General features: G+C 65.3%; 1 protein-coding gene across 2 annotated transcripts; it reads left to right on the forward strand.

Annotated features, from left to right (window-relative positions):
- The first annotated feature begins 2,563 nt into the window (after positions 1 to 2,563).
- Positions 2,564 to 23,443, forward strand: ITGA3 (integrin subunit alpha 3). 2 transcript variants are annotated; one of them, XM_062595818.1, is made up of 26 exons: positions 2,564 to 2,782; positions 12,244 to 12,365; positions 12,630 to 12,712; positions 13,102 to 13,351; positions 13,843 to 13,926; positions 14,133 to 14,340; positions 14,676 to 14,869; positions 15,213 to 15,301; positions 15,469 to 15,605; positions 15,788 to 15,874; positions 15,983 to 16,050; positions 16,354 to 16,490; positions 16,836 to 16,982; positions 17,186 to 17,283; positions 17,487 to 17,652; positions 17,747 to 17,815; positions 17,910 to 17,989; positions 18,286 to 18,363; positions 18,629 to 18,731; positions 18,837 to 19,007; positions 19,182 to 19,295; positions 20,029 to 20,142; positions 20,465 to 20,563; positions 20,670 to 20,795; positions 21,617 to 21,773; positions 22,318 to 22,408. In XM_062595818.1, the coding sequence occupies exons 1-25, from the start codon at positions 2,607 to 2,609 to the stop codon at positions 21,725 to 21,727; spliced, it is 3,111 nt and encodes a 1,036-aa protein (XP_062451802.1). In that variant the 5' UTR covers positions 2,564 to 2,606; the 3' UTR covers positions 21,728 to 21,773; positions 22,318 to 22,408. The 2 variants fall into 2 exon arrangements, with proteins under 2 accessions (XP_062451802.1, XP_062451801.1); XM_062595817.1 differs by lacking the exon at positions 21,617 to 21,773 and having other exon boundaries at positions 22,318 to 23,443.
- The last annotated feature ends 669 nt before the right edge of the window (positions 23,444 to 24,112 follow it).

Raw genomic sequence — 24,112 nt, forward strand, 5'->3', positions numbered from 1 at the left:
GCTGTCCTTGGGACTGTCCCCCTTGCAACGGTGACAGCACAGCTCCGGCACCGTCACTCTTTCCAGTGACATTGTCTGCGATCGGCCCCCGGGGCGAAGGCTTCCCAGCGCCGGTGCGCGGCCCCGGGCATAAGCGGCGAGGTGACGCCAGCGCGGAGCGGCGAGCAGGACATCCTGCAGCCCCTGCCACGCGGGGGGACGCTGCCCACCCTGTTCCCGCCCGAGGGACGGGTTTCCTGGCTTGGGTGGGGACGCCGCAGCAGCTCCCGCTGACCTTAGCCACGGCCCGGGGACCGCCGGACGCTACGTGCGCCGCCGGCACGTTTCCTTGCCGTGCCGGTCTCCAGCTCGCGCCCCGGCATTCTCGCGGACCCGGCCGTTGCGGCAGGGACGTGGCGGCAGCACGGCGCTGCCCGGGGCTCGGTGCCACGTCCCTGGGCCCAGCCGCGTGCGCGGGCGCCCTGGCAGAGCGCGGCCGCGTGGCCCTGGCCCCGGCTTCGCTGCCGGCTTCGGAGCTTGCTGTGAGGAGGCTCGTTCTTCCCCGCCGCCGTGCCTGAGCAAACAGCCCCCGCGCGAAGGACTCGGGCGGTTTTAAGCAATTCCTTACGCTGGAATTTGGCCTCCTCCAGAGCAAACAAGCCCTGCGACGTGGCCCCAGGGCGGCTCGAGACGGAGCAGTTGCCCGGCCACCCCCTAGCTCACCCCCTCCCAGCTGCGTCAATGCTGCCCCTGCCACAGCCCCTGAGCACCCCCCGGGTCCTGGCAGACGTTGCCCGTCACCAACCCAAGGGAGCCAGCGACACTGGGGTGCCACCAGCTCCCGAGCACCCTGCTCTCCGGGGCGCGGGAACGGTGCAGCCAGTGGCACCTTCCCCCCCGCAGAGGGCAGGGGCAGGGTCCTGCCATAGTGGGGAGCCGGTACTGGCAGCAGGGGGGGGGCAGGGGTGCCAGGCTGGGCGCCACTGGATCCCGCACATTCCTGGCATTCCCGGGCGCGGGAGAGAGGGAGGGAGACGCCGCCCGCCCAGCGGATTTGCTTGCTCTCCGCTCCCCGCGGAGCAAAGCCGGGGGGCTCGCGGGAGCTGGGAGCCGAGCGGCGGCGCCCCGCTGCCTCCCTGCCTCGGTTTCCCCGGCGGCGCCGGGGGAAGGGCCCCCCCGGCGGCGGCCGAGCCCCGCCGGGGCGGGAAGCGCGGCCCTGCAGCCGGCTGCGCGGCAGGACCCGACCTGCCCGCGGCTCCCTGTCCCGGCACGCCGGCGCCGGCCCTCGAGCCGCTTCTCGCGGCGGGACAGGGGCCCGAAATTGGTGCGGGGGGGGGGGGGGAGCAGCGGCGAGGGGAGGGGAGGGGGGCGGCGATGCCCCACGTCAGAGCGGGCGCCGCGGCCCCCGGCCTCGCGGTTTGTATCCCGGAGCGGGACGGGATGCCAGGACGGAGCGGGTTTCTGCGCCCGGGAAAAGCGTTCGGGCAGGCTGCCCGGCAAGCGGCCGCCCGGCGCCCCGGCTCCCGCCGGCCCCGGGGCGGGCAGCGAGGCACCCGGCGCCGCGGCCGCTCCGCTGCCGGACCCCTCCCGCTCGCCGGGGCTGGCGCCGATTCCTGGCCCGACCGGCTGGACGGGTTGCGAGAGGCGCCGCAGCGGCACCGGGAGGGCGGCAGGGGCCGGTCAGGGGGAGAGGGACCCCCGGGGCGCCCCCGCCCCGCGCTGCCGGGGTGCCGCGGGCGCCGGCGGCGGGGAGCCGGCTCGTGGCGCCCGGCGGGTCCCCAGGGGCCACCGCGGCCACTGCTCCGCCTGCCCCCCGCCAGACCCCGGAGCAGGGGTCCCACCCACGGGGGTCCCACCCCGGAGGGGCTCATCCCGGGGGGGCCGGTCCCACGGGTCCTGTTTCCGTGCACGGATACAGCCCAGCGCGTGCGCTTGGGCACCCACGCAGGCGTGCACAAACCCACGCGCGCGTGCACGCGCGCTGGCACAGGCCTGCACCCGCCGCGGCAGCCCGGCGAACGCAGGGCCACGGGCGCGCCCAGCGCCGCGGCGCGCGTGCACGTGCGCACGCGTTTGTGCGCCGGCGCTTGCACGTGCGGGCGGGTGCCGGTGCACACCAACGGCCTCGTGCGGGCGCTTCTGCACGCGCCAGCCTGCAGCAGGGAGCTGCGCGGCAGCGCGTGTGTGCACGGCCCTGTGCAAGCGGCCCCGTGTGCAAGCACACCGGTGCGCGCGTGCTCGTGCGCGCCGGCGTGCCCGCGCGCGTACAGCCCTGCAGGCGCACGCTCCTGCGCGCACGGCTGTGAGCTCCCCCGTGCACACGCGTGTGCACGCGGTGCACGAGCGCCCGTGCGCGTGCACCCCCGCGTGCACAAGCATTGCGTTGCGCGCGCCTTGCACACGCGCGCGCGCGCCTTGCACACGCGCTGACCTTTGCCCGGCGGAGGGGGAGGGGGCGGAGCGGCGCCCGCCCGCGCGCCGCCCGCCGCAGGTGCCGGTGCGGCCCGGCCCCTTTAAGGAGGCGGAGCCCGCCCGGCCCCGCCCTGCCCCGCCCCGCGCGCCGCACCGGCTCCGGTGGGGCACGGTACGGGTGCCGGCACGGCGGGGTACGGGAGCCGCCGGGGGTCATGGCGCGGCGCCGGCGGCTGCTGCTGCTGCTGGCGCTGGGCGCGCTGCTCCGCGCCGCCGCCGCCTTCAACCTCGACACCGCCTTCCCCGTGCTCAAGGAGGGCGCGACCCGCCGCGGCTTCTTCGGCTTCTCCGTGGCGCTGCACCGCCAGACGGAGCGGCGGGAGCGGTACCTGTGAGTGCGGGGGCCGCGGGCGGGCCGGCCCGCCCCGGGGGCACGGGGGGTGGGGGGGCTCGGGAAGCGGGGTCCTGGGGGTGTAGGGGTGGCCGGGCAGGGGGGTCCCGGGTGTGCGGGGGCTCGGGGGGAGGTGCCCGCGGTGGGGGGCACTCTGGGTGTTGGGGGGGGCGTTGGGGTGGGAGCAGGGAGTTTCCCGGCCTTCAGGGGCTGGGTGGGGAGGGGTCCCGGGGCTCTGGGTGCTGGACAGGGATGCATTGGGGGGGAAAGGGGGTCTCCTGGCGTTTAGCTGCTGGAGTGGGGGTGTTTGGGGGGGGGATGAGGTGAGGAGGGGTGTCTTGGGGTCTCCGTGCATGGGGGGGGGGTTGCGGTGAGGGGGTGTCCTGGGGTCGAGGTGCGGAGGCAGCAGGAGGCCTTGCACGAGGAGACGGTCCTGGGGCTCCGTGCCCCGCGGTGAGGGCAGATGTGTGCTCTGAAATAGCCTCCTGAGTAGTTATCCCCTCCTCACGGCTCCGGGCTGTGCCCTCTGCCCGGGATGTGCGTGTGTTGGTTTCCTTTCTTCTTCTTTTTTTTTATTGGGGGGGGGGGTCCCATCCTGACCCCCAGGTTTCCTCCCGCATCCCACCCCTGTTCACCAGGCGGGAGGGCCTCTGGCGCTGAGCGCCAGGCACGGGCGTCCTGCACAGCATCCGGGCGCAGGAGCCTGCTGCCGCAGGGCACGTCCGGCGTGCCGGGCAGAGGCACGCTCTGACGGCGCCCGCCGGCACGGAGCCTGGGAGCGGCCGCAGCAGCGCTGGGATCGTCCGATATGCCGTGGGCGGCTCAGGGCTGTACCTGCCTGCGCGCTCGCAGCGCCGCCTGGTCTTAACTTTTTCTGGGGCGATCATAAAGCCCAGTCTCTCCTGCCCCCTCTGCCGCTTTTGCAGCCTGCTCGTGAGGCTGCTTTCCTATCTAGCAGCCGCGCGTTTTGTTGAGGAAACCTGTTGAACTGTAATTCCTGCTGCTGAGTTAAGCACCAACAAAAGCCCTTTTCAGCTACCGCATTCTCCTTGTTAACCCACCACGATCTCTGTCCGTGTCCTTCCCAATCCCCCTGCAGCCAGCGTGCCCAACTCCCTTTGCATCTAGCGCCCTGGCAGGAGGTTTGAGTTGTGTGTTTGAGCCAGCGCAGCACGCAGGTTGGGTTGGGTTTTTCTCTGGCTTCGGGGCACAGTTTTTTTGCTGGCTCACTCTCCCGTGCAACTCCCTCTGTGAGCCTAAATGTGAGGCTGCAGGGGCCCCGTGGAGGCTGGGCTGGGATGGCTCCGTCTTTTCCGTCTTGCCCGGCACCGTGTGCCCGTAGCAGGACGGACCCGTGGCAGCTGCAGGACGGAGGCATGTGCTCCGCATTCCAGAGATGCATTTTGGACGCTCACCCCGCCGTGGGATGTTTTGTGCTGCCGCTGAGGAGGGAGTGAAAGGGTTCCCCGCAGAACAGCTGCGGGGGGTGAGGAGCAGGCTGCGCGTCCCGGGGACCTCGCCTTGCTGCAGCGACCCGCTGGCTCTCGTCCATGGCCAGCTTCTCTGCTCCGGAGGTGTTGGAGCAGCCAGCAGCGAGGCAAGGGAGATCGAGGTTGGGTTCCTGGCTGGGTGCTAGGGCTGGCCGGCTCTTGGGGACGTTGGCATGGCTGTCACTCTGTCTCTGGGGCAGTTTGGGGGCCCTGGCCCAGGCGGGGGTTTGCGATCCCCCTTTGCAGGCCATGTGGCCCATGCATGTCTGAGCATGATGCTGCAGAGGCTTCGCCATCTCCTAGGGAAAGACTTTGGACAGTGAAACCTCCGGAGGCTTTGCACTCCCCTTCCCTTGGGGTCCCTCCTGGGCCTGGTCCCACAGGGGTGGACAGAGGTCCTTTCTGAGCCCTCCTGCTTCCTCACCGAGCCCTAAGCACGTGGACAGCGGATCTGGCAGAGGCTGGCTCTGTGGGTCAGCTGTGCCTTGGTTCTCTCTGTGCTCCGCGCAGGCGGGAAGAGGCAGAGGTGAGCGTGGGCAGCTCCTGCCTCGCTGAGGCCTTGCACGCTTGCTGTGGACAGATTTGGGGAAGAACTTGCCTCTTGTGAAAGTTGCAGGAACTCGATACCAGACTTGGTGTCCCAACAACCCACCTCCCTTCCTGTGAGCTCGCCGGGGTAAGGGGTGGGGGTGGGGGGCACATTCCCCTTCCTGGCCTTGTGCTCTCTGCTGGGCTCACTGGGACTGATCTGGAGGCCTCTGGGCTACCGCGTGGGACAGCTCAGAAATGCAGATCTGGGGGAACAGCCAGACTGGCTCATGGTTGCACATGGCCCACCCCAGCTCTGCCACCTCTGTGTCCCCATAGCTGTCCAGGGGCTGGGAGCAGGGCAGAGCTCTGCTGTATTAGTCCAGAAGAGGTCCAGGGTTTACCCCATCAATGGAGGATGCTCATTGTCCCCAACTGGGGCTTTGGGAATGACTGTATCCAGCCTTTCTGCCCCATTCCTGGTGGATGCGGTGAGGTGGGACCTGAGCAGGTTTGTCAGCAGCTCCCCAACCTCCTCTGCGCCGTCGTTTTGCAGCCAGACTGTGGCAAGTGAGGGTTAGCCCTCAGCTTCCTCCCCGAGGTGCCCGCGGCCCAGGCATGCGAGCGGAGGCGGTGAGGAGCCAGCGTGCTGCACCGAGGCGGGAGTTTGCTCCCCTCCCTCAGCCCCGGTGGGCTCAGCCTCTGCTCCATCATCAGCCGGGTGTTAAATCCAGTGCAAAGAGCCTCGCTGGAGCCCTGGAGCAGGAGGATGGAGGCCTGTTCCCCACGCCCTTTGCTCGCTCCTGGCCCGGCTCGGCTCTGAGCGCAGCTCCAAAGGGCGCCGCGCCCTGCGCGAGCCCTCGCAGGTGCCACCCGCCGCCGCCTGGGTGGGGACCGGAAAGGGCCGTTTCCTGCCGCCGTTGTCTCTGCCGCTCACGGTGCTTTTTGTGCGCCCCGCGCACGGCTCCGGATCGCTGCAGAGGAAGGGCCAACCGGCCCTGTCGGGGCGGGGGGCTCCCCGGTTGTGGGTGCTGGGCTGGGACCGGGATGCTCCGTGCCAGTCCTCTTTCCTAGGCTGAGCTGTCATAACTGACAGAGGGTCCCGGTGATTCAGCGTGGCTGCGGTCCGCTCGGGGACGAGAGAGATCTCCGGAGCTGGTGGAGATCCCCTCGCGCACAGCTGGCGTTTCCTACCTCCCAGCAGGACTAAACCAGCTACTTCCCGACCCTCCGCTCGCCGCCCGCCGGAGGGCTGGCGCAGGGCCAGCGAGCGCTTGGAGGCCAGCGTGACGCTGGAGTCCGAGCGTTTGGTGTCCTGGAGCCCTGTCCATGCAAAGGTTTGTTTGCTTGCTCCTCCCCTGGCCAGGTGAAGGCTAAGTGGATGTGGCAGGCGTTATCTGACTCGCCGAAAGATTGCAGGAAGCCCTGACGCCAGCTCCTTCGCCTGCCTGTGCTGGCAGTAGCCGCTCCCGTTCTTAGAGGCTCCAGCCGAGCAGCTTGGGGGGGAAGCGTTTGAGCAGCTCAAGCGAAGGATTAGGTTGCCGGGACCTGACAATGCTGCACGAGGCTGAGCATGGCAGCAGGGCGCTGGGGAAACCCAACTTGTGCCAGACTTGGGCATTTCTGAACAACGTGGGGCCAGGGAGGCCGCAGGTCCGGTGCGCACAGTCCAGGAGGGGAAGGGAGCACTGAGGCCTAGGGAAGGAGACAGCATCCACCTCCACAGCCCACTCGCTGCCTCAATTTCTCTTCTCTCTTCCTTGGCTGTGGGGGACGAGAGGCTCTGCCCTGGCGCTTGGGGCCTTTGTGGCTTCTGAGGACCTGAGAAGTGGCAAGCTGGAGACGGCAGCTCCCGGCTGGCTGGTTGGGAATGGGGAGAGCGCAGCTGGTAGCAGAGATGGGTTAATTCCCTGCTTGTCCTCCCCCCTGCCTCCCTTTGGGGACTTCTGCTAATTCAGGAAACGCGCTTGCATGTTTTTCTGCTGATTGCCAGAACTGGCGTGGCCAAACTCCCCCCTCCTTGGCCAGGGCCTGTCGAAAACTGCTGGGGTGCTTCAAGGCTGCGTCTCCTTGGCAGGCAGGGAACGGCTGCTTGGCAGCGGTGACGGCGCCCACGGATTGATCCGTCTCTCGCTGTTGGTCTCGGCCCAGGGATGCTTCGAAGAGGCATTTCTCTCCCTCGCCCACTTCCTTTCCGGCGTGCGCATCAGCAGATTTGTCTGCTCAGGGCTCCTGGGGGCTATCTTTGAGGATGGATCGTAGAAGGTTCCCTTCCCCCCCCCCATCGGAAACGTTTCAGCCCTGGTGTAACCACCTTGGAGGCAAACGTGCAGGAGTCGGGGAGGCGGCGGATGGTTACAGGCTGGCCCCAAGCAACGAGCCTCGGGCGAGCTGTGGGCTATGCCGGGCATGCCCGTTGGTGCATTTGCCTTTTGGGGGTGATGAGGGATTGAGGGGGGCTCTACCCCAGCACCAGGCACAGCCAGATTGCAGAGCTGAGGTCTGCACCCTGGGCTGGACCCATCACCCAGTGCCACCGTGGGGTGATGTTTGGGTGGGAAGCCCCAGCGAGGGTCCCAGTGACCCACTCCAGGCCCAAGTCTGCCTGGGAGCAGGGATTGGACTCGTGGTCAGCCACCCCCACCCCGGGTTTCTCGATGTCCGGCTGTCACAGGAAAGCAGAGGACGCTGTGCAGAAGCTGGAGCCTGATCCCTCTCGCACGTGCCTTCGTGCTCTTCCCCTTGCGCCTCTCTGCGTTTGGCACCCGGCGAGTGTCCGGGGATGGATGAGGTGCTTCGCTTGCCCTGGCGGGCCGCGGAGCAGCAGACACAGCTGCCGTGCTGGAGCCCCGGCCAGGCGGCCTCACCCCGCGGCCTTCGTCATCCTCCCTTGCCGGGGCCAGCCCTGCCGCTGCGCGCTCGGCTGGGCATCTCCACGGAGCCAGGAGGGCTCCGGAGCTCCCTGGCAGCCCTCGGGGGGGGGGGGGGTGCTTAGGGAGGGGATTTGTCGGACGTGCTGGGAGCCGCCGTGGAGCTCGTTCTTGCCCGGCTCGTGTCCGTGGCCTCCGCGAGGTGAGGGGGGCCGTTTCTGAGGCCCGGCCCGGGGGGAGGTGGGGCGGGCGCTGTCAGGAGTGGGGCTGGGGGCCCGTGTATCGCTCTGGGGGGATGTGCAGCCTGCAGAGCCCTGGGCTGGCCCACACCAAACCCCTACGCTTTTTCGTGCAGAGCCCTTCGGGGGAGCAAAGGGGTTGAACTGTTACGAGCCCGCGGTATTTGGTCGCATTAGGTTCATGATTGCTCCAACTGCCTCGGCCCCTCTTGCAGCCCGGGCTGAATCCCCCTTTGCTCCCCAGTTTGGGCTGGGTGCTGCGTTTTGGGGCCAGTTAGTGCCGTGATGCTGAGGCCAGGCGGGAGCTGTCTACCCTCCCCTCCTCGCCTTGGCCCGTGCCTGCAGGGAGGCCCTGCAGCCCCGTCCTCCCTCCCGCCTTACCAGGGTGGATTAGGACAGGGCAGAGCCTTTTGCATTCTTGCCTCCTTCCCTCCCTCCCTTCCCTTCCTCCCCCTCCTGCTGCTGTTTGACCATCCCGGAGTTTGCTCCATCCTTTGGAAAGGACGCTACTCTTGGAGCACGAGGTCTCGGCTGAGCCTTGGCTCCTCCTCCGCGGCCCTGGCCTGGAGTCCTGAGCTCAGGACTGGTGCCCCCCCCTCCCCCAGTGCCACTGGCCTGGGACCAACACCACAACCGGTTCTGCCCTCCCTGAGATGGGAACCCAGGCGTCCCAGCTATTTTTATTTATTTTTTTTCCTCCTACCATGCTAGGTCTCAAAGGTAGCTGGGCTCTCTTGTGGGGCAGGTTGGGCCACGCATGGGCAGGGCACAGGTGTGCATGTTCCCCTCTGCCCTGGAGCCCCCAGCATCCCAAGGGTCCCCCCAAATCTGTTAAATGTCCCCCCCCCCGCCCCCAGCACCCCTGCTCCATCCAGAGCCCTAAGTGTGCGGGTGGGCTGGCTTGCCGGGAAGTCTTGGCTAGAGGCAGTGAGACTGTCGAGCTGCCCCGGTTTGGGTTGGCTCCCTGCCCCCCTCCTGGAGGACCTGCTGAGCTTGGCCATGGAGGAGTGACCATGGAGGAGGAACGGCTCCGCTTGGAGCCGGGATCTGGCCTTGTCCCCGGCAGAGCCAGGACCACCCGTCTAGCCCAGGGAGCCGGAGGGTATGTCCTGGCAGCAGGAGTCCCAGCCCTGCGGGGTGCAAGGGGCTGTGCAGTGCCCTGGCGGGGCTGTCTGTGCCCTGGGGAGGTTCAGCCAGTGTGGGGGCACTTCGAGGGCTCCCACTGGGGCCATTCGAGTGTCCACCGGCCCCAGCTGAGTTTCTGTAGTGTCTGGGATGTGCTGTCCCTGCCGGGCGCTGCTTGTGGCGCGTTGCAAGGCGGGAGCCCAGCAGGAAGGGGTCCGGCATTTTTTCGTCCTGCCTGGCACGTCCCCGCAGCTTTTCTCAGCTACGATGGGGCTCTGGGGCAGGATCCCGGGCTGAACGGCCCGGGGCACGTGGGCCTCGGGGAAGCGCTGCCCCCGAGGGTAGGGCAGGAGCCTCCCTGACTCCTGGGTTCTCGCTGCGGTCCTGAGTCACAGGGCAGCTGCACTGAGTCACTTCCCCTTGAGGTAAGGGGGGACAATAGCGCCCTGTTGTCCCCCCACATCTCCCTCCTCTCCCCACGGAGGTATGTTGGGGGAGGAATTAGGGAGGCACATTCCTTTCGTGTGGAGCATCGCAGACTGGGGAAAAAGTCAGGAGAAAACGGCCTCCCTTCTCTGTGTGCCGTTTGCCTTCGTGGCCAGTAGGTCCCCCCCTTTTCCCGGGAGCGGCGGGCGCCTCTGGCCCCCCCGTCCTGCCGCGGCTCAGCCGTGCCGAGGCGGGGGAGCCGAGCCCCAGGCCATCTCGTCCAGCATCTCCTCCCACTCCGCTGGGGGCTCTTCTGACGCCAGATAATTCGGTCCGGCCCTGCTCCAGCATCTCGCTGACTCAGCCAGAGCGAAGCCGCTGGCAGTGCCCGGTGCCGGCTGGGCATTGGGGGAAGGGGGGGGCCCAGCGTGCTGGGGCGGGGGCTGCCTGGGGCCCTGCATTCCTCCTGCGCCTGTGCTTTGAGTCACGGCGCTGCCGGGACGTGCCCGGCCCTGCGTTGTTCAGCCCTGCCCGACCAAAGCGGTCTCCTGTCCCCCGGCCGTGCTCTTCCCCGTGGCACTGCGGGGAAGTCGGCACGAACACCCGCCTTGATTTTTTTTTTTTTTTTTCCCCCCCTGGAGAGGGATGAGGACGACGAAGTGATCTTGCCTTTGTTGTGTATCTTAGCTGGTGCTTTGGGACTGAGAAGCAACGGGGAGATGGACTGCGCTGAGAACGGACCTGCTCGCTACCTGAGCGCTCTCCGATAGGTGCTCGGGGCTGCGGCAGCCCCCCGGGCGCTGCGGCTCCGCCTGGCAGCCTGCTTCCGCCCTCGGCGTGTTCGGGAAAGCTCTTCCTGTGCTGGCACGACGCTGCTGTGCCGCCTCCTCGCCATTGTCTTCAGGGCCCTGAAGGACTTCCCGGCGGAAAGGTTGGCCTTTCCGGAGCCCTCGGAGGCACGCCGCGTCCGGCTGCCGTCCTCGAGCCCCGTGGCAGGGCTGCGGGTGCCCCGTCCTGCTGCTGCCCGAGGGCTCGGGTGCTGCCGGGGCCTCGATCCTGCACGGGCGGGGGGGCTGCAAACCCCTTGGGGCAGAGGGGGGCAGTTCCCCTCCGGCCGGGCCAGCAGCAGCGCCGGTCCCTGCTTGCACGTCGCCGCCGCGATCAGCCGGGAGGAGCTGCCGCGGGCGGGTGCTGGGGTCTCTTTTACTCTTCAGCGTCCTGTTAAAGTACCTCTGGGTATAAATACCCGTGGAGCCAGGCCGACGGCGCTCGCCTGGAGCCGCGCTCCCTCCTGGGCACCTGTGCCCGTCCGGAGCTGCTGGCTCGCTTCCCCCCTGCGTGGCTCTGCTGTGACTCAGCGGGGACCTGAGTCACCCCAGGAACCCCCCCCCCCCCCGCGGGACCCCCTGCGCCGCCTTGCCGGGCGGACGGGATGAGACAAGCCTGGATTCCTGCAGGAAAGAGGAAAGCACGTGTGCGTGCCTGCACAGCCGTGCACCTCCGGCAGCTAATCCGTGCTCCGCTCTGCCGCACCTTCCTTCCCAAAGCTTCCCTCCCTGCCCGGCACCGGATCTCGCCAATTCTGCCTCTCTGCTCGTTTCCCCCACCCCCCACCCCAACCCCGGGGTCTCTCCCTCCCCTTGCTGGTGTTGCATCCGGCTGCGTGTGTTTATCGCAGCATTCCTCCGCGAGCCGCGCGCTGGCACGGCCGCGAGAGGCAGCGAGCCTGTCGGCCGGCTGCGGACACGGTGCAGCTGTGCTGCGCCGAGGCCTGGGCCCTGCCGGCGGCTCAAAGGTTGGCGGGGAAGGGCTCTGGCTGTTTACACACGCGTGGGGCCCTGGCGTCTTCTTCCTGGTGCTGACGACGACCGAGTCGTGCCGAATCGCTCTGTGTTTCGCTTCCCCTGCCTTGCAAAGCATCCTGAAGCCAGAGCCTGGCGTTGCTGAGCGCTGCCTGAGCTGGGAAATGGGTGCGTGCAAGGCACGGTTCGCAGGCACGATCCAAGCCTGCCGTTCCCACACCCCCGTGCGCGCTGGGATTGAGTGGCTTTGCAGTGAGCTCAGGGCGGGAATGGAGCCGGCGAAGAGTGTGTCCGTCAATCCGTCCCGCTAGCCGGAGGGGGAGCCTTTTCCTGGCTGCCGTAGCCCTTTGAGGCAGCTCCCCACCGTGCTGGTGCACCCTGACATGCGAGCTGCTGCTGGGGAGAAGGAGAGAGGCCGGCTGCTGCCAGCGGTGAATTGAGCCCTGCACGTGTCCGCACTCGCGTCGGTGCAGGGTCCCCAGGCAGCCCCGGTTCCTGCTACTGTTTCAGACCTGGGGGAAGAGGGAGATGGAGCCAGGGCAGCGCTGTCTCCCTGCCGTGGGGAGCAGGTCAGGGCCTCGGGGAGGCCTGGCACGACGCGCTCCGGGGAAGTGTTGTCTCGTGGCTGATTCAGCTCCCTGGGGAGGGCCCGTTTCCCAGCACGGCGTGGGACTTGGCTCAGGTTCCCCTCGGCTGGGATGTGGAGGGAGGCCAGCTCGCGCTCAGCCTTCCCATGCCTGCATCACGGAGGACGGGAGATCCCGGGCCGCAGGAGCACGCAGGGCGCTCGTGCTAGCGGGGGCCCCTGTCCTACTCCCGTCCCCTTCGCGTAACTGCCAGCCTCGCTCTCTCCCACGGTAGTCTGCTTGGTTTCTGCACTGCTGAGCAAGGTGGAGGGCTTTGGGCTGGGGTGAAGGCTAGGGAGGCACGTGCTGATCGCTGCCTCCCATCGCGTGCCCCGCTCCCCTCTGCTCTCCCCAGGCTGCTGGTCGGGGCACCCCAAGATGTGGACGTGGAGAACAGCACACGGACGGGTGCCGTCTACTCTTGCCCCCTCACCGCCTCCAAAAGCGACTGCCAGAGGCTTGATATTGAGTTGAAGAGTACGTGAGTGCCCCAAGCACCCTGCAGCACCCCAGTACCCCCAACCCAACACTCTCCTTCTCCCTTGTTCCCATCCTCCAGCCAGGCCCCCCATTCCTCTGTCTATGCCCACTGCAGAGAGGGCAAGGGCTGCCTGAGAAAAGCCCCACTGGGGCCCCGAGTGAAACGGGGGTTTCTCTGCGCTTTTAAGTGCGGCGTCCCCTGGGCTGGGAGCTCTCGTTGTGCCGTGTTCCCGACTCTCACACCGTGTCTCCCCGGCTTAGGTGAGCCAGACAAATACATCATCGAGGACATGTGGCTGGGAGTGACGGTGGCCAGCCAGCGGCAGCCAGCTGGGAGGGTGCTGGTGAGTGCACGCGTACCTTTGCACACCCTGTGTCGGCCCTCGCAGCTGTGCCGGCAGCTGCGTGTCACCTCTCTCTTTCTCTGTCCCCTTGGAAAGGGACCTGTGGCGGTGTACAGACCACTGTTGTGGTAGTGTGTACAGGGGCACGCGGACCAATGCCAGGGTAGAGGGCAGTGTCTGGGGTATATGGGCTGCTGTCCTGCAGCGTATAGACCATTAGTGGCAGGGCAGTATTGGTATGTACGGCCTGATGCCCAGATCAGGGCAGAGGCAACATGTGGGCAGAGAGAGCCGGTCCTGCAGTGGTGGCACTGGGATGGAGGAGGCTGTAGCCCCTCAGTTTGCTCGTGCCCCGTGCGCTGAGGCTGGGTGCTCGGCTGTGCCGGCAGGCCTGTGCTCACCGCTACACGAAGGTGCTGTGGTCGGGCAGCGAGGACCAGCGGCGCATGGTGGGCAAGTGCTACGTGCGGGGCAACGACCTGCGCCTCAACATCAGCGATGAGTGGCAAACCTACCACAACGAGATGTGCAACTCCAACACGGATGCTGAGGAGACGGGCATGTGCCAGATGGGCACCAGCGCAGGCTTCACTGCCAACATCATCTACTTTGGGGCACCTGGCGCCTACAACTGGCAAGGTGCGTGGGCACGGCCCCTGCCTGGGCAGAGACAGGGCAGAGAGCCCCCTTCGCCGGGGCAGCCTGCCTGCCTGGGCAGCTGTGCCCCCGCGGGGCATCCGCTTGAGTGGCGTGAGGTGCGTGCTGGTGTGCGCGCGCATGCTCGTGGGCCTTCGAGCGGGGTGTGTGTATGCCTTCGTGCTTGTGTGCGCCACGTGCACGTGCATGCACTTCTGTGCGTGGCTGAGTGTGCGCACGCGCACGTTTGGGCTTGTGTGCTGCCGCACCTGGGGAGAATGCGTGCCTGAGTGTGCCTGTGTGCACGTGTGTGTGCCTGCGTGTGTGTGCATGCTTGTCTGCGTGCCCATGCGTCTGTGCCGCGGCAGTGGGTGAGTGTGCCTGCATGCCTCAGAGCACGTACACCTGTGTGTGCGCTCGCACACAGGAGCAGTCTGGACAGTGGGTGGCAGCAGGCTGGCAGCAAGGGGCTGATACCTGCCCTGCTATTGCAGGTACCAACTACATGCTGCAGCGGGAGATGTGGGACCTGCACGACTTCTCCTATCCCAACGAGCAGAACGGCAACACCTACATAGGTTAGGAACAGGGCACTGGGCTTCCCCCCAGTTCCTTGGCAGCTCTGGGGGGATTTGGATCTGGAGGAGGTTTGAGGGATGCAGGCTTAGGGAGAACTTGGAGAGGAGCGTGAGGTTTGGGGGTGTCGGGGGACTCCCTGGGGTGGCCAGGCCCTGGCGGGGGTCCCGTCACTGGCCCCTGGCTCAACCGCAGGATTTGGCCGCAGGGTACACAACGGAGATGGGCAGCGCTGTGCTGCAGCAGGACGCGGTGACGGTGGTGTCGGGCGCTCCCCGGTACCAGCACACGGGCGCCGTGTACCTGCTGAGCCACAGCCCCCAGTACACCCTGGAGAAGAGCTTGCTGCTCCGCGGCCACCAAGTTGGCTCCTACTTCGGCAGCGCCGTGGCCCTGGCAGACCTCAACAACGATGGGTGAGTTCAGCAGAGCTGGGTTCCCCTGCTCTGGGGGATGGTGGCCTCTCCTGAAGCATCCCCTGGCTCAAAGGGGTCTCTGTGGGTCGCAGCATGGAGTGGGTCTCCATCATCTTTGTGGGAGCTTTTGGCTCGTTTCGAGGGTCTCACTGCTCTTTAAGGGGAGTGTGTCTTCCTGTAGCTTTTGGGTATCGCCACCTCTTCCAGGGAGGTCTCCCCCCTTTTACTGGGGGACACTTGGGTTTGTCAGGGTGGGATGTTGTGAAGAGGGGTCTGCCCACACGGCTGGCCTGTGTCATAGCCCCTCAGCCCTGACCTGTCCCTTGGCCCCGCAGGTGGCAGGACCTGGTGGTGGGAGCCCCCTACTACTTCAAGCGGAAGCAGGAGGTGGGGGGTGCCGTGTACGTGTACATGAACGAGGTGGGGGGCTTCCGGCCTGAGCCCAGCTTGGTGCTCACCGGCCCCAGCTACTCCGCCTTTGGCTTCGCCGTGGCCAGCATTGGGGACATCAACCAGGACGGCTTCCAGGGTAAGGGGCTGGGGAACCCCATCACAGGGGGACCCCAGGGTGCGTGGCATGGTGGGGCTGGGGTGAAGTGGGGCTGCCTCTAGGGGTGCAGGGAGGATATTTGGGGATTGAGGGGATCCCACTTGGGGAGTATAATGAGCTCTGGGGAGATGGAGATCTCTGGGGAGGGTTTGGGGTGCACAGGAAGGGACAGGGAGCATCTTGATGGGGGGTGTTCAAGGAAGAGAAGGCGTGGGTGAGAATGGGGTGGGAGAATCGAGGAGACATTGAGGAAGCACCAGAGGTACTGTGGGGCAGCCCCCTCCCTGTCCCCATAGGACTGACCTTTCTCTCTTCGCTAAAGATATTGCTGTGGGGGCTCCTTTCGAGGGACCTGGCAAGGTCTACATCTACCATAGCAGTGCAGAAGGATTGCTGGACAAACCGCGGCAGGTAACACTCCATGGGGCAGGGGGGCTCCCTCAGCAGCAAGGTGGGGGCTGGACAGCCTCTGAGCATCCTGCAGCGCAGGGGTGGGATGTAGGGGCATCTCCAGATCCGTGGGGCTGATGGGGTGGTGCTGAGCGGCAGGTGACACTCCATTCTGCCGTGCTCTCCAGGTGATCAGCGGCTCAGATCTGGGTCCCGCCAGCATGCGAACCTTTGGGTACTCGCTTAGTGGGGGGTTGGATGTGGACAGTAACTCCTACCCCGACCTCCTGGTGGGCAGCTTGGCAGAGAGGATTGCCCTGCTCAGGTAAGGAAGCAGGGATCAGTGGGCATCTTGCAGCCCTCTGTCCTGGCACTGCCACCTCCCTGGCTCTGGGGACTGTCCCTGCTTTTCGAGCACCCTGCTCCTGCCGTGAGGTGGGCACACGTATGCCAAGAGGGAACCTAGTCCCATTTGGAGGCTTAGCCAAGCCCTGTCTTGCTGCCCAGAGCTCGTCCTGTGATCAACATCCTGAACAAGACATTGACGGTGAACCCCAGCAAGGTGGACCCTGCCCGGTGCACCCCTGACTCCTGGTAAGGCCCCCTCGCTGTGACTGGTCCCAGTCATGGTGCTGCACCGCAGAGGCGTGGGCTGCGGGGTGCTGCAGGCGGCTCTGCTCACAGCCCCGTTTCCCCTCCCAGTATCAAGGTGACCGTCTGCTTCTCCTACAACCAGAGCGCCGGTGACCCAAAGTACAAGGAGAGGATCAGTGAGTGCACGGGGGAGCACGTTACGCATGTGCACACAGAAATGGGTCTGAGTGTGGGGGGATATACCCAGGCATTTGTGCAAGTGTGGGAGCAGAAGGGCTGCACTGGGGAACACGCTTGTGTGCAGGCAGTGTATGTGTGCGCACATGTATGGGGGAGGATATGAGCTGTGGGTGTGGGGATGTGTACGCGCATGTGTGTAGGGGATATGTGTGCACACAGGTGATTGTGTTCACGTGTACGTGTGTGCAGGGGGACACGCAGTTGTGTGACCCCCGTGGCACTGCTTTCCCCCCCTGCAGACCTGGAGTACACGTTGGAGGCTGACAAGGACCGTCACCCACCCAGGGTGAAGTTTTTGGGGACACATTCTGCCACCTACCGTGGCATCTTCCGTATGCCTGACACCCGCTGTGAAACCAAGGAGCTCCTGCTGGTGGTGAGTGGGTGTGAGTGCATGCACACGCGTCTGGATGCATGCGTCTGTGCACTACAAGTTCTTCTGCTCATGAAACTGGATCAGTGGAACTACATATTGGAAGATAGAATGGGGATGGTGAGGTGCAGAGGCTCCTGGGAACAGAGAGGAGAAGGCATTTTCCAGCAGAAAAGGGGATCTGAATTCAGGCTACAGCTGCAATGAGTTTGATGGGTCTCGTAGGCAGAGGTGTGGAGCAGGAACTGATGCCTCTAGATGTGGCTGGGGGCTGCTTTGCTGTGGCTGGAGCTGGAGGAGGGACAGGGAGAGAATCAATGCTTTGCTGTGATTTCCTCCATCCCACAGGAGAACATCCGGGACAAGCTACACCCCATCATGCTCTCCATGAACTACTCGCTGGTGGAGAGGCCTAGGACCTTCCAGCTGGGCCTCCACTCCCTCAATGCCTTCCCCGTCCTCAACGAGGACCAGTCCCACGAGAATGAGACTAAGGTGCTGTGGGGAGCAGGCAAACAGGCCGGTTGGGGGCACGGGTCCCTCCAGGCTGTGCCAATGCCTCAGTGTCCCCATGTGTGAATGGAGCAGGCACAGCCCCAAGGGCTGGGCTGTGAATGCCCCTCTGGGCCTGGCTCTATGCTTTGGGGTTGGAGAAGGCTCAGGGCAGGCATTGACATAGGGACATCCCTGTCCCTCAGATTGAGTTCCAGAAGGAGTGTGGAATGGACAACAAGTGCTACAGCAACCTCCAACTTCAGAGCAGCTTCGTAACTGACCAGAACCAGCCCCTGCCTAGGTGAGAATGGGCAGCGCCAGGTCTCTGTCCACCTCTCCTGTCCATTGTGCCATCCCCTGCCAAGCCTCGGTCGCCCTCAGCCACGGTGTCCCCATCCTGGTGTGCTCCAGCATCTCCATCTCGCTGGGGTGGATTCATGCTGAGGTGGGTGGCACCACTTGGGCACCCCTGTGCTGAGCGAGGGTGGTCTTTGCTTGGCGCAGGCTGAACGGGACCCAAGTGCTGCAGTACAGCCGGGACATGCGGAAGCTGTACCTGAGTGTGAACATCACCAACACGCCCACCACGGCCTTCAACGGTGAAGATGCCCATGAGGCCCTGCTCAACATCACAGTGCCTGCAACCCTGCTGCCCTCCTCTGTCCGCCCGGTAAGGGATGTCCTCCCTGTTCTCCAACTGGGAAGGAGGCAAAGACCTGGGGCAGGCACTGCCAGACTGTTCCTCACACTCATCCCCTCTCCAGAGTGGGGCCTGTACCTTTGCGGAGACAGTGCTGTGCGAGCTGGGCAACCCCTTCAAGAGGAACCAGAGGGTGAGTGCTCTGCTGAGGCCCACCTGAGCCTTGCCTGGGGCTTGGTAGGCAGGCGGGAGTCCGGCCATGCTACTCCAAAGTCCATCTGTTGCAGGCAGAGCTGATCATCACCTTTGAGGCCATTGGGATCACACTGGACACACGAGAGGTCTTAGTGTGGCTGGACTTATCCACGTGAGTGTCCCTGGGCAGGCAAGGGTGGCTGGAAGCAGGGGCTGGGGAAAAGGTGCCTGGAGGAATGCCAGCTCCTCTTTCAGTGAGTGGAAATGCAACTGCCTCTGGGATAGAGCGTAGCTGTGTAGCGATAGCCTTCAGCTGCTCCACAAGAGAATTGAAAACCAGTGAAAGAGCTGCTAAACCCAGCAGGGCTCCTGGAGCTGGCAAGACAAGGCACCCCTAAGACTTTTGCTAGGAGGCTGCCCATGCTGTTCAGTGGAGGGAGATGCTGACCGTGGGGTGGTGTCTTGCAGGCAAAGCACCCAGGAGGACCTGCAGCCCGTGCTGGCCAAGCTGCTGGTGGATTATAGCATCCAGTCGTCGCTGACAGTGTGAGTATGAGCCGTGTCCCTCTGTGCCTCTGCATCCGCCGCAGCAGCTCTGCTCTTTCCCCTGCGTGGAGGGTGGGTGCCCACAGAAACCCTGTGCTTTGGCTGTGCCTGAATCTGGTTGTGTCTGGAGTAAGCACAGCCTGGTGCATCTGCAAATCAGGCACGTAGATGCCGTGGTGACCAGCCATGCCCTCGTCTCTAGCCCCAGAGGTGTTCCCTCCCTTCTCTGCCCCCCCTTCACCGTGCATGTCCCCCTTGTCCCCAGAGCCTCCTCCCACATCCAGTCACACTTCAGTGGGACGGTGGTGGGCGAGTCGGCCATGCAGAAAGAGCAGGACGTGGGCAGCGCCCTCGCCTTCGACTTCCAGGTGAGGCCGGTGCACGGCAGGGCAGCCAGTCCTGGCAGCGTCGGAGTGGTGGGACTGGGGGCTGGAACAGCTCCTTCCCTGGTGCCACTGGGCTCTGCTTTGCAGGTGACCACCAAGGGGGAGTCACTGGGTGCCCTGGGCACCATCCTGCTTGGATTCGAGTGGCCCTACGAGATCCCCAATGGCAAGTGGCTCCTGTACCCCACAGAGATCCTCGTCAACAGCAATGAGACCTGCCAGCCCCCTGGGGGAGTCATTAACCCCCTCAACCTCACTGTGAGTGTCTTTGTCACTGGTGCTTTGCAGGTGTCCGGGCTCTGCCCTCCCCACGGTGAGCATGGCCTGCAGGATGGCAGGACATGCCTGTGCCCCTGCTTCAGTGTTTCCAGCTCTGTTCACCCCTGTTTGGTCAGAGTTGCCCAAGCTCTAACAGGGTTCATTCCTCTCCAGCTCCTGGAAGACAAAGTCCCACTCCGGCAGAGACGTGAACTGGGGGAATCACAGCCGGCAGAGCCCCCCATCACCCTGGCCACTGCCAAGAAGGCCAAATCGGAGGTGGTGCTGGTGAGCGAGGCCTGGGGATGGTCCTGGGGGCCTCTGGCTTTAGGGGATGGAGGGGCTGGGGAACCTACGTGCCCTCCACCAGCACTGCTGGGGCAGGGATGGGATGCAGGTGCCTCTGGACACAGTTGCAGGCTGAGGACCCGGCTCACGCTTCTGCCTGCAGCCACTGGGCGGCAGTTGTCTCCTGCAGGGTGCTCACACGCAGTGACACGCGCACAGCAGTGCGCAGAGCGACATGCAGCAGCACACGCCGCCGTGTGTGAGTGCAGTCTGCCGTTAGGGCCGGTTACCGGGGTGTGTTGGCGGTCACGCGTGGGGCTGCACGCATCCTCCCATGCAGCAGCATACCTGCGCGCACACAGCTGCACGTGTTTATGCAGCAGCATGCACGTAGTGACTTGTATACAGCTAGTTACGTGGGTATGTACTACAGCTTCACGGCTACAGACATGTATATGCAGTGACACGGAACTGCATATGTGTACACACGTTTGCAATGCACCCAGCTGTAGTTACACCTGTAGAGTGTACGCAGCTATAGCCACACGCACACTTACAGCCCACGGCGCAACGGCATGCGCCCAGGCACAGCTGCACACGTGTGTACGCCATGAAACACTCACTTGCACGCACAGGCTTCCTGTCCAGTCTTGGTGCGTGGCACACTGCACTAGCAAGGCGCTCTGCAGACTCCGGGGTGTGTACCCCACTGAGCGCCCCCTCCCTCTTCCAGAGCTGCTCCAAGGGCACAGCCCACTGCATCTGGTTCGAGTGCCCGGTCCACGACACTCAGCACCCCACCACCTTCAGCATCCGCGCCCGCGTGTGGAACAGCACCTTCATCGAGGTCAGTGCCAGGCCCTGCGGTTCAGCTTTGGTGGGGGGCAGCGAGTGCTGGCAGAGCTGGGTCAGCTCTGAGGTCAGGGCTGGGCTGTCCCTCCCAGGGAGCTAGGGACACTGCTGAAACAGGGCACGGAGTTTGCCAGGTCTCAGCTCAGCAACTAAAACCCATCCCTCACCCTGTTCCCAGTGGCAGGGGTTGGAAGGGGTGAGGTCGGCATAGCTGCCTGGAGATGGGGTGTCCTCTGCTCCGGGACTCATGGGGCCACCAGCTAAGTGCCAGTGGTGCTGGCAGTCCCAAGACCCCTCCATCACCTGTGTGCCCCCAGGAGTACAGTGATTTTGACCGGGTGAAGGTGGATGGCACAGCGACACTGTTCCTCCGGACCCACGTCCCCACCATCAACATGAGGAACCACACGGTGCGGGTGAGTCACTCCAGAGCATCTGACTGGGATGGAGTGGGACTGGGGTTATTGGAGCCCCCCAACCTAACCCTCCTTCCCCTAGTGAGCTGCTTCTTGGCCTTTTCAGTTCTCTGTGGATGTCGACTCAGAGCTGACGGAGGAGCAGCCAGCTGAGATTGCGCTGTGGTTGGTGCTGGTGTCTGTGGCAGCCGGGCTGCTGCTGCTGGGGCTGATCATCGTCCTGCTGTGGAAGGTGAGCACCTCGTCGACACTGCTCACAGCCTGGCAAGTGTCTGGATCCCCCTCTTCTGCAAGCAAGTGGTGCAGGAGCTGCTGTGAGACCTGATGTGCTTGTGTCACCAATGGCTGGTGATTCTCCACCTGAATGTGGGATGCTCACAGACAGCTCTACGCAGAGGCATGAGAAGTCACCTCTCTGGATGGCCACGGGCAGCCCCTGCAGGTGGGAGCTGGCCCAGGAGGAGGCTGTGTACAGGATGCAGAGATGCACTCACCTCTGGGGCAGAATGAGCCTGCTGCTGCTCTGTGGCCAAGGAGGAAGAGCAGAAAGAGCAAATCGAAGGCCATACCCCTTCCAGAGTAAGGGGACCTGGCAAAATATTATGGGAGTCGAACCAGCCGAGGCAGGGCTGGACGATGGCACCTCCTTGTCCCTCGCCACCTCCTCCAGCATCAGATCTCTCACAGCTGCGTGGGACTCATCCTGCCCTTCCCTTGGGCTCCCAACTCCTCCCTGCAGTGGTGCAGGGCCCCTGACCCCTTGGGGATCCCCCCACTCTCTGGCCAGGAGGGGTTACATGGGATCAGCCAGGTGCTGTCCCTCCACAGCATCTGCAAGGCCCCCCACCCTGCAGTGTCCCCAGGACAAGGCCTTGGCAGGGTGCAACTTCTGGTCTGCTGCCCCTCTCCCTCTGTCCTGGGTGGGTGGCTCCCAGCCACCCCATTCCGTTGTCTCCCAGGCATTTCCTGGGTGCTGCCGCTTCTGGGCTGGAGCATTCCCACCCTGGCTCTGTCCTCCGTGTCCCCTGACCCCTGTCGCCTCCTTCCTCGCAGTGCGGTTTCTTCCGGCGGGCCAACACGCGGGCCATGTACGAAGCCAAGGGCCAGAAGGCGGAGATGAAGATCCAGCCGTCTGAAACGGAGCGGCTGACAGATGACTACTAGCTGGGGGCAGCAACCGTTGCCCCCGAGCGCCCACTCCACCCGCTTGGTAATGCCCCGAACCCTCGTTCCCTGCGTCCCGCTGGGCCAGCTGCAACGGGACCTTCCTTCTCTCCAGCTTCCTCCACTCTCCCTTCGCTGCTCCATCTCTTCCTGCCCCTGCTGGGCCCTATAGGGCCCCCATAGGGGTGCAGGGTCTCCGTGTGCATCTCCCTCGAGCTGCTCCAGGACAGTTTTTCCTTTCCGTCTTTGAGGCCATGGGCTTTGCTGGCCTCTGCCCCATGAGAGCCCCGGAGCGGCTGGGACGGAGGCAGGAGACGGCCTCCTCGGGGTGTTTGTCACCACGGGCCGGCTGTCAGCATAGGTGAACGACTCAAGCAAACCATCAGGCGGGTGCGCAGCGCCCGCGGCAGGGAGGAAGCTGAGGCACGCGCCGTTCGGCGGGCGAGGGGTCCTGTCCCCTTCGCCGGCTCTGGATTCTCTCTCTTTACACTCTCCGCCTGCCTAACCTGTCTCTGGGCTCCAGTTTCTCTTCCCAGGTTCTTCTCTCCCCAGTCTGTGCGTTAAACTGCTCCTTCCTTCTTCCCCCGCAGTGCGACTTCTTCCAGCGGACTCGCTACTACCGGATCATGCCCAAGTACCACGCAGTGAGGATTCGGCAGGAGCAGCGCTACCAGCCCGGCGGCCTCCTGCCCCGCTGGCGCAAGAAGCACTGGGTAACAAGCTGGCAGGAGCCAGAGAAGTACTACTGACCCCCTCGCCCTCACCCCGCCAGCGGGGCCGGGGGCCGCGCACGCCCCCGCCAAGCCGTCGTGCAAGGGGAGCACGAGGACTGGTTTTACTTTGCACAAGGGGATCTTTTCCTGCCCGTATGCACCTCCCCGTTGCCTGAGGACATGGCCGTGTCCCCCGCGCTCGCTCGCGTGCCCTCCCGTGCGCTTCCCCGTGCCCTCTTGTGCGTGACCCGCCTCTTGCACGCTCGCGCTACCGACTGGAGGGCTGCTGCGGCGCGAGGCTGAGCCTGACGCGTCCCCCTTCTCCTTCCTCGACACGATCGCTGCTGGTCTCACTAGTGCCTTCCCCTCGCACGCTGCTGGGGCTGCCCGCGCGCAGACACTCCTCCCTGCCGGGCGTCCGTGACACGTCCTTGCACGCCGGGACACGCTTGCAAACCCCACGTACCCCCGAGCCTCTCTGGGGGCGAGGTGAATGACCCCCTGTGTGTCCCCCTTCCCTCCACGCTGACCGCGCAACGCTGCTCGGCTTGCGCTGGGGCCGCGTGTTACACGGGGACAGGGTGCAGTGGGAGGGCAGAGCCTTCCTCCCCTGCCTCCTCCTCCCCAGTGCAGCACGGGAGCCTGATCCGGCACATTCCTTTCCCCACTCCCCGGCCAGCGTCGAGGCCGGCACGGCACAGCCTTGGCACGGGGGGTGCAGAGGACCAGGAGGGGAAACCCCCTCCATGCAGCCTTCGCCCCTGCAGCGACTCTGGGGCTGGGGGATGCTGCCCTGGGGGCGTCTGTCCTGCCCCGGGGCTCTGCCCTGCCCTGCAGATGCCGACGCTGCCCTGGGGGTTAAGTTATTCCACGTCTCTCATGTGCGTTTCGGTGTGGAGCTCCGGAGCGCGGTTGGTACTAGGGCCCGGGGGCGGCGCGTCCCCCTGGCCGGGCGCGCGCCCTGCCGCTGGTGCCCAATAAAGCCCCACTCCGGGATTTGTAACCTCTCGCCTCCTCCGTGTGCCAGCCGCGACCTTGACTTGGTGGGGTGGGACGCAGCAGGGGCCGAAGGGCCACGAGGGTCCCTGGGGGGAGGCCAGGGGCTGGTGGGACATGCTATTGGGGAAAAATGTGCCAAGGAGGGGCAACAGGGGGAGGAAATACCCTGGGGAGGGAGGGGTCATGGAGGAAAAAGCTCTGGCTGGGAAGGGGTGGAACAGGGTGGGGCTACCCTGGCTGGAAGGGGTAATGGAGGAAAATACCCTGCGTGAGGAGGGGCGAGGGTGGGGGAGAGACCCCGGGGGAAAAGGGATTGAGGGGAGATACTCTGTGTGAGAGGGGGATATACCCGGGGGGGGTAAGTACCCCTGTGGGCAGGGGTAATGGGGGGCAATACCCTGCGTGGGCAGGGTAATGGGGGGATAAGTACCCGGACGGGCAGGGGTAACAGGGAGCAATACCCTGGGTGGGCGGGGGTAATGGGGGGATAAGTACCCGGGCGGGCAGGGGTAACAGGGAGCAATACCCTGGGTGGGGGGGGGTAATTGAGGGGGGGTAAATACTCGGGCAGGTAGGGGTAATGGGGAGGTAAGGACCCGGGCGGGCAGGGGTAACAGGGGGCAATACCCTGGGTGGGGGGGGTAATTGAGGGGGGTAAATACTCGGGCGGGCA

This window comes from Rhea pennata, chromosome 26, assembly GCF_028389875.1.
Source record: "Rhea pennata isolate bPtePen1 chromosome 26, bPtePen1.pri, whole genome shotgun sequence".
Lineage (NCBI taxonomy): Eukaryota > Metazoa > Chordata > Aves > Rheiformes > Rheidae > Rhea > Rhea pennata.